Genomic DNA, 8,788 nt, shown 5'->3' with positions numbered 1-8,788 from the left:
GAGGCGTGTGGGCCGCAGGGCTCCCCGCCGGCTCGGGCGGTTGGTAGGTGGCAGCTTCTCGGAGCGGGGACATCGCTTCAGCCCGTGACCGGGGCTGGATGGAGAGGGAGTGGGAAACTCTCCGTGTTGGCTTCTGCCTTGGAGAATTGAGGTAGAAAGAGCTGGTTCGAGCAGGTGGTTCGACTGTGGAGCAGGGATTGAAAGAATTATGTCTCTTCTGGTTGTTCTCCATCTACTTCGAGCTCCCGAAACGCCTTCCCCGCCTCCCTCGAGAGATGAAGGCTCAAGAGTTTGGTAGAAGCGTTGTAAAGTGCTAAAAAAATAAACTTTTTTTTTTTTGGTAGAATCTATGTTTTTGCTCTTTGATAAGATTCTAATGGAAAGACTTAAAACCAAAGTTACCCAGGTGTGTTATCATCGTGTTATACGTCACTAAAACAAGGATGTTAAAATCACGCTGTTAAAAACTAACAGGGTCACAAGTATCTAAAATGCCTTTAATTGTAGAGATAATAGAGTATCTTTAAACAGGGAAAAATGTGCCTGGGAAGAGCTCTAGGCTTTCTCTCAAATATTTAGACAGGTTTTCCAGTTTTCATAGTCAAATTGATGAATAGGTTGCTCTCACATCAATCTTTATATTTACTTTTGTAAATGTGTGTATATTTGTAAAGAAAAAGACTATGGCAATGAGGACAGCCAGAGGAATGAAAATGAAGCATTTCACCTTAGTTTGTTAGGAGACAAGTACCTGGAAGAAGAAACTGGCTTTGCTGTACGCCTGGGTGATCTTGAGGTAGTATAGGTTGGTACGTAAATCTGAACGATTCGGTGCCTTTGGTGAAGTGATGTAACTTTATGTGTGTTCTTTATTATTTGCTATGAAAAATTAATAGAGTTTTATTCTTCGTAAGTATTCACTCTCTTGTGGGTTGCCATCTGGCAAAGGTTAAAAACAAATCTATGGAGTATCAGTAAGTTGGAAGTGGAGGGATGCTCTGTTCCACTCTGTGGGGTTTTTGTGGTTGTCATTAGAGACTTATGATACATATCCAAATTAAAATACTGGATTTGGCTGGGAACGTTCTGACAATTGTCCTGTTCCATGTAACTCCTGGGAAAAATAAATCAAAAGAATAGGAGACAGTTTTCTGTTCTACCTCAAGACATCTAAGAGGTAGCAGAAAGCTGTAAACCTGTGCTTCTTATTCTGTGAAAATATGAAATGCATAATTTTTAATTTTACTTTAATCTGACTAGTAGATTCTGATTTTATGATAGAGGAGGCATATTTTTATATATATATATTTATGTATATATACATGCATCAGGTTTTTGCATATAACCTCCTCCTTTGATTACCTGTTCTTGTTTTGAGGCTTTTTCCTACATTCAGGGCATGTTTCCTTATTTTTACTCCAATTTTTGAAGCAAGTGTACAGAGTTTGCAGTTTCAGTGAGAAACAATATTTAACGGCTTGGAGATTAGTATACATTAAATATATGGTTTTATTATGCTTTAGTTTGTATTCTGCATCTTTTGAGCTGAAGATAGTAAATTCTTTGTAGTGTAAGAAGTAGCTTTTTAACTTTTTTTTTTTTTGGTAGAATCTGTATTTTTGATCTTTGATAAGATTTTAACAGTTTGAAGTAGATTGTTTGGCAGTTTTATTATTACATTTTGATTTGTTTGACTCTAGTTGTACCATTAAAAGACATAGCTGTAACAGTTTTCTGCTAGAGAGCATATAATACATTTCTTCAGCAAATAATTGCTATTCAGTTTTTTCATCAAAAATAATGCCATGTCTGTTAGGTGCTTTGAGATAACCAGTGGGCTTTTTTTATGCCTGTGAAAAATACCAACCTGCTGATGGCAGTGTCAATAGTAGTGTCAGGAAATGTCAGTGGTAGTACAGGAAATCTGTCTCTTTCCATTGACCTGCCCTCCTTCCAGAGCATTAAGGCTGGTAATTTCTAATATCTGTAATTCTGGTGATGTTTAGATCTGTGTTCATATAGAATTCATCACCAGAAGATGTCATCTAGGCTCGTGGCTTTTGTAACTGCTGGATTTAGGTCTGTTGCTAGGACTGAGTGATTTTCTTTCAGTTTCATAGGGCTAAGGTCAGAGCAGTGATTCAGATAAAAGCAGAACTAGTAGTAAAATGCAGAACAGATGTTGAATTAAAAAGAGTAACTTAAAATATTTCCTGAATTCATTAAAGAGAAGGGTTTGTTTGAATCACTTATCAACTGACGTTCTGGAGTCACTGTACTGGTTGAACGTGTAATTCCAGCATTTCTTATGGCTCACATTTGTTGTAGATGTTTTTCTCCATACTTCTTTCCTAGTCTTTGATATAACTTCATGATCCTGCCATTTCTTAATTCTTGGGAACTTCTGTTAGAAGATTTCATAGGTAAAATATCTTTTAACTTCTTTAGCTAACCAACAGGTGATTTTCCTTGTTTAATACATAATAAGCTTTGACGTAATTTTAATGAAATTTTTTAATAATAACCAACTTGGGTCATTGAGGTATTTTTAATATACCCAGTAAATTGATAAAGGAGGAGACAACTCAATATAGTGAAGCCTCTTTTACGTAGTCAAGGTGATGCTGCTTTTCTTTCAGGTTGATTCTTTGTGATTCAATAGAAAAGAGTGAAACTTCCTTGGAATAATTGTGCCAGTGTAAGTGTTCACTTCAGTTTTTAAACACTTAGGCCTTTGTCTTCAGACATCCGAAGTAAAACAATTACTGCCAGTCAGGAATTGGACTACTTTCATCACTCCCAGTATAGCTTTCTCTTTTATATTTAACACAATAAACTCTGTTGTGAATTTCTAAAACAAATTAATCAAATTTGTTAAGTGAACACTGTAACTTTTTCAGGGTTTCTCACTTCTAAGTTATATTGCTGTCTTGAGTAGTTTAATCTGCATGTGACTGATGTCTTGTGATCCTGAGCTAATTCAGGGTGGTGCTTTTGCATTTCTTCATTGTGTTTTCATTATTATAACTGAATGCTACGGAGTAAATCCTGCTCCTTTGAGAGGATATTTCCCATTGAAAGCTGAGATAACAATGAGGATATAGTAGTGTTTTACACTAAGGATTTAAGGTATTTCCCAAAATAAAGCTGTTTTTTTTTTTCCCTGCTTTTCTATTTTTCCATCACTCCACCACCATCAACTCTATGCAGATCCTGGGGAACATTTTTCATACTTGTTTTCACATTTTTAAAGTTTCAAAACCACTTCAGGTGAAGAACAGAACAGAAAAGTCTGCGCTGATATAGAAGAAACCATGATCTCCCAAAGTTGCAGGTGCTTCAGCATGTGGCAAGTTTTTTAATATGTGGTATGGCAGCACGCTTAATGCCAGCGCTGATTAAGACAATCATTAAAACAAATATTCACATGAAGCTGTATTTGGGTTCAAGCTTTGTGTAATGTATGATGGTTTTTTCCAAACTGATGTTCTAAGTAGACATCAAACTCTTATGACCAAACCTGTATTTCCGTGATTCACATGGTAACATACGTGATTCGAAAGGTTAAGCAGGTGATTCTTAATTGCAGTTATTGCATTTTCATTTGTTGTTGACACACAGTTATTCCAAACAGACAGTTGTTCTCTGAATTGGAAAGGAGATGACATTTTATCTGAGGTCGTGGAGAATTCCTGTAAATAAAATCAAAGTGTGTTTTGCCAAAGCAAGAGAGTCATTCACTGACTTGGAGTACGTACATGTTGAATGGATTAGAACTTAATTTACCATAAGGCAGGATGGAAGCATCACTCACCATGGCTTTGAACACAAAATTCCTCCTGATATTTTAGAGGTAACTGTTGTTGTTAGTGATCTCTCACTTTTTCTTTACCACTGTAATCTGAGAAAATCTCTGCGTTAAGACAGGAGAGGTTCCTAAAAGGCGTGCTGTTTAAAACAGGTGTGAAAGGGACTTGTTTGATCCCCTATTTGATCAAGCACAACACAATAGTAAAATCCAGATTTTACTGGAGTGAAATTTTTATTTCTGCATTAAGACTCCCTTTTTCCTCTGTCTGTCCCAGGTGGCAAAGCTGACTGCTGTTTCTGCGGGGCTGCCATTTGCATGTTTTACTGTATATGCAGCAACAGAAAAGGAATCAAAAAGTCACCTGGTGAAGCCAGATCAGGTAAGAATCTTACTATTGGTCCATCTTTAAAATAAGACTAGAAGAATCTGCAGAATACTGTCTCTTTCCATGGTATTATATTACCCAGTTAAGTAAAATAAATAGCTATATGTGATAATAAAAATTACCTCCTAAGTAACTGACCACTGTAGCACAAATAAAATGTGAAGTGTTACAATAGCAAGTTAGTGTAAGTCTTGTCTTGTTTTCATTATTACATTACTTAGAGACTGAAGCCAGAAAAGGTAAAAGAGTATATAATATTGATAACAGTAGTCTTTTTCCGTTGTACAATTCCTAGAAATATGTGTGCATCTTCCAGCTATTCTTGCTCGTGCCTTTTCTGAATAAAAGATATTTTTATCATACTCAGTAATTCTACTTCTTAGAACCTGTACAATACTTTCAGTTTTCAGTTCTGTGTAGTCATACTTGTGTAAAGTCACTTTGTAAATACAGAAAAACATAACTAATTTTTTGTTTTGTTTGCTGTGATGGGAACACTAAGGATTTGCAGTCTTGAAAAACACTATTCAGTGTACGTGCTAATCAGGATACAAAACTGTCTCTGTGCAGTACTGTTATGCTTTTCTTTCCAGCTTCCAATTTACTGTCCACCACCTCTGAAATCGAAATACATTGAAGAACAGCCCGGTCACTTGCAGAAGCAATTTTCTTCAGTAAGACAGACAGCTGGCCGCTACATCGGATGGTGCAAAGTAAGAAATAACCTGCATCCACAGCTTCCTACTGAAAAACCAGCATACTTCACCCTGGAGATTTTGTTTCTAGTAAACCTATAATTTAAGATGCAAAAATGAATCCTTCTCTCACTTTTCTCTACTGTGCTTTTAGCTGTGAACCTGTACGTTCTCCTTGTTTTCCAAATCCAAAGGCAGTGAGATCAAAGCAGTCCATTTCAGTCAGTGCTCAACTGGATCTAGGCCAACCCACAGAGTCAGGTTCAGAAATATCTCGTGATTCACTTCTACAGCAAGAGTTATGCAGGTAACTTTGTGCTACCAGAACTTGATAGCATTGAGAAGTCTGAAATTCCAGGTACAGTCCATGGAGGGAGAGAGAGGGCTGCTTCCAAAGGGCAGGTTAAAAGTCCTGATTTAGGTACTTGAGGAAAGACAAACTGAGTGCATCCAGTGTAACTGTTAAAGCAGGTTATTACTAGCTAGTCATCAAAAATACCTCACAACTCTGTCATTGAATATTCCAGGCGTAGAAGGAAATGTGATGCCTGTCACCATTCTCTTAACTGCTGGTAAATGACAACTTTTTACCCTGGCTGTTGTTAGTATAAGAAATTTTACGCTTGTATTTTTCTCTTACAAACAAAATAAACCCTATTATTTGCAAAAGGCAAGGAAATAAAAACGTCTTCCTGTATTTTCTGCAAGTTTTGATTCCATTGATCTGTGAGAATTGTCAGTGACTGCATAACTGAAATAATTTAGTTATAAATCTGTATCAGACTTTTCCATGCCCTTAATCGAGTGTGTGTTTCCAAGGTTGACTAGCAGAGACCTCTGGTGGTACAAATTCTGTGTTACTGCAGACAAATGATTTTGGTGAAATAACTCAAGATGATGTTCTTTTTCAGGAATCCCCTAAAGAACGTGTATTTACTCAATTTGCTTAGCAATCTGAGGACAATGATACTAATTATGGGCTAGTAGAAGGTTTTTTTTATGGTTAAAGAAAAACTTGTAATTAGATAAATGGACTGATTTGAAGGGAGTAATGCAAACTAGTTGGGCACACAGATCTTGCTTGTCTTCAGCAAAACTGAGCACCATTTTTACAAACTAAAAGACAAAGTAATTTTTACTGCTGAAGTCTCTCTAGGGAAGAGGAGATTGTATTTTAGAATTGACTTTTCTTTTGTTATACATTTGGCTTCCAAATGTTTTGCTACCCTACAGTTTTGTTCCCAAGATGTCAATTTTGAAAGTGATCTTACTATAGTAAATATTTTATTTTAAATTAAATATGAATGGAGGTTTTCAGAATAGAAATATGGTAGTTAAAAAAGGGGTAGATCTCAGCACAGTCCCTGTAGAAGTTCACTGATCTGGTTTGATGTTTTTAAAGCTACATGGTATTTCTTTGTCTCATTGTGCTGAGCCATACATAGTTTTGTACTGAAAACATCTACTTTTGCAGTGATTTTGCATTTATTTTGTTTTCTTTTTTTTTTTTTTTGTAGAATGTTTTTGTCTTTGTTAAAAATGGAATAACGGATTCAGTTCAATTTGGAAAAGGTAGGCAAGTCACATATTTCTGAATTGAGCATTTTCTGTTGTTTCTTCTTGCACAGGTGGTTGAAACACCAAATTCTAGTTACAGAGGTGAGGAGAGGGGGAAGGAGAGTGCACTGGAATACTTCCCACATTCATCATTTTACTTCCATCTTCACATCTTAAGTAGGAAATAAAATTAAAGGATTAATATTGATTTGCTATGCTTCATTTTTCTTTTTTTCTTCTTTTTTATTTAAATTCTAAGATGCTTACGTTTACCTGAAGAATCCACCCCCAGAATTTCTTCCCAAAGTTGGTGTAATTACACTGTCAGGCTTCGCTGGCATAGTACTGGCAAGAAAAGGTAGGTTTTTTGGTTATTTTCATTCTTGGTGTGTTGAATATGTAGCATGTAGTAATTTTAATGGTCAAAAGATTTATCTGAAACATTAACAAAAACCTATGTAAATAGTATTAAAAAAAATCCTTCCTGGTAAAATGAAGGGACATTATTAAATACTTCTTTTAGAAGCTGGCTAAGACCTAATAGACAGAGCAGGATTATGTAGTCATTTTTAATGTTGAAATCAACATAAATTCAGAGTGGGACACTTGTTTTGAGTTTGTTCATTATTGGTTTTCAGAAACCATATGTGTATGGGGAGAAATTAGAGGTAAATTAACAGATATGGTTACCGAAAGTAGTGAAAACTACGGGGATTTAGAGGGAAGAAGCAAAAGAACCTTGGCATTTGGGTAACAAGTACAAGAGAATGTACAGCTGAAGACATTGTTTTGGCAACTTTGAAGATAAAAGGGTAGTTTAATAGATCCAGCTGCCTCTCCTTTTAGGATAAATATTAGAGGAATAATACTTAACCTGCCTGAAAATATTGTTCAGAAAATATTAATCTGTAATATTTTAATACTCATATAGACACACACTTCACAAAGCAAATGAATTAATCAAAATATTGGCAGAATAGTAAAAGCATTCTTCTTGTATCCCTGTTACTTTTTGGTGGACAGATTTAAAAAAAAACAAAAACAAAAACAAAAATTACTTGGGCTTGAGAATCTGTCATCAGGGCTCCTTGTCAACAAACAGGAACCTGAGCCTGGCCCAGCCCTTCTCACGTTTGAGCAGAAGCCCCAGTTTCCAGGCTCCTGGCTGCTCCAGACTCTGCAGTCTGTCTCCTGAAGAGAGTGTGTATGGAGCTAGTGAAGAACCACTGCAGCTCCTAAATGACACAGATGTTCTTTTAATTTTTCACAATGTTGGAATATCTAGTTTGGGATTATTCCCCATTGAAGAAACCAGTGTTCTGCTGAGAATATCAGTATCTCCTGCAGATGTAACTGTACTAAACTATCATCAGACTCTCTATTCTCTCCTGCAGCCGATATGGGGAGAAATTTGATGTAAGCAAGGGTTAGGGGTTAAACAGCTGCTTTTAATTGATACAACTGTTAAGTTTTACATTTCGTTAGTGTCTAATTATTTGAAATATTTGGCTTTATATAGATTCTAGATTTAAGAAAATTGTGTATCCACTGGGACTTACAACTTTAGGAATTTCTGTTTGTTACCCAGCCCAGTCAGTGGTAATTGCTAAGGTAAGTTTCCTTCTATTTTTATGTTGAATTAAGAGTGAATTTAGTCATAGCATTCCCATTTCACTTGATTTAAAGTGTGATGAGATTAGGAGTCAGAATTCATATGCATCTTCATGAAAACATATAATACATCACAGGTGTTAATTGCATAACTATAAAAAATGAATAAGATGACTGAATTTAAAAATGCAGTTGTATAGCCTCTCAATTTTTAATCCTCATTTCTCAAATAAGTGAAGATTATTTTATCTTGCTGAAATAAAAATAGATAAAAAGTAAAGCCTTGCCCAACTTGATAGATATGGCATTTGAGATACTGTACGATTGTATCTCTTGTTAGAATTCCTTGTTTTCCAGTTACTGTCATCTTGCAGTTGTCTGCCTGATCAGAATATGTCTTAGCTGTTTATGTAGAAAAGCAGAACTACACTTAATATTTTGTCTGCAAGCATTGTTTACACACAGTACTTTTCTACACAAAAAGTGAATTGAAAAGCAGGATATAAAATTTATATATCTCCTCCTTCTCTATAGTTTTCCTGTGTTTTCCTATTTAGAAAAGCACATGCTGCTTCATATGAATTCTTCGTAGTTCCTTGATGAACTTTGTATGTACAGTTTCAAAACTGCACTTCTGTGTTAAATTGGTGAGATAGGAAAGTTTAGTTTAGTTAGTTGAGTTTGGTTCTAGGACTTAACAATCTTTTAGTTACATGATCAGATTTTTTT

General features: G+C 35.7%; 1 protein-coding gene across 1 annotated transcript; it reads left to right on the top strand.

Moving 5' to 3' along the window:
- Positions 1 to 376: 376 nt before the first annotated feature.
- Positions 377 to 8,059, top strand: APOOL (apolipoprotein O like; the record flags this gene model as incomplete). The annotated part of the gene is made up of 6 exons (XM_029086785.1): positions 377 to 406; positions 4,086 to 4,190; positions 4,790 to 4,909; positions 6,409 to 6,463; positions 6,708 to 6,806; positions 7,968 to 8,059. Coding segments are annotated over exons 1-6 (501 nt in total), but the record flags the coding sequence as incomplete, so codon positions are not given.
- Between the last annotated feature and the right edge of the window lie 729 nt (positions 8,060 to 8,788).

Source organism: Antrostomus carolinensis, unplaced genomic scaffold (assembly GCF_000700745.2).
Source record: "Antrostomus carolinensis isolate BGI_N321 unplaced genomic scaffold, ASM70074v2 scaffold55849, whole genome shotgun sequence".
Taxonomy (NCBI): Eukaryota; Metazoa; Chordata; class Aves; order Caprimulgiformes; family Caprimulgidae; genus Antrostomus; species Antrostomus carolinensis.
The sequence above is the reverse complement of the archived record's forward strand: the minus strand, read 5'-3'. Positions and strand labels throughout refer to the sequence as shown.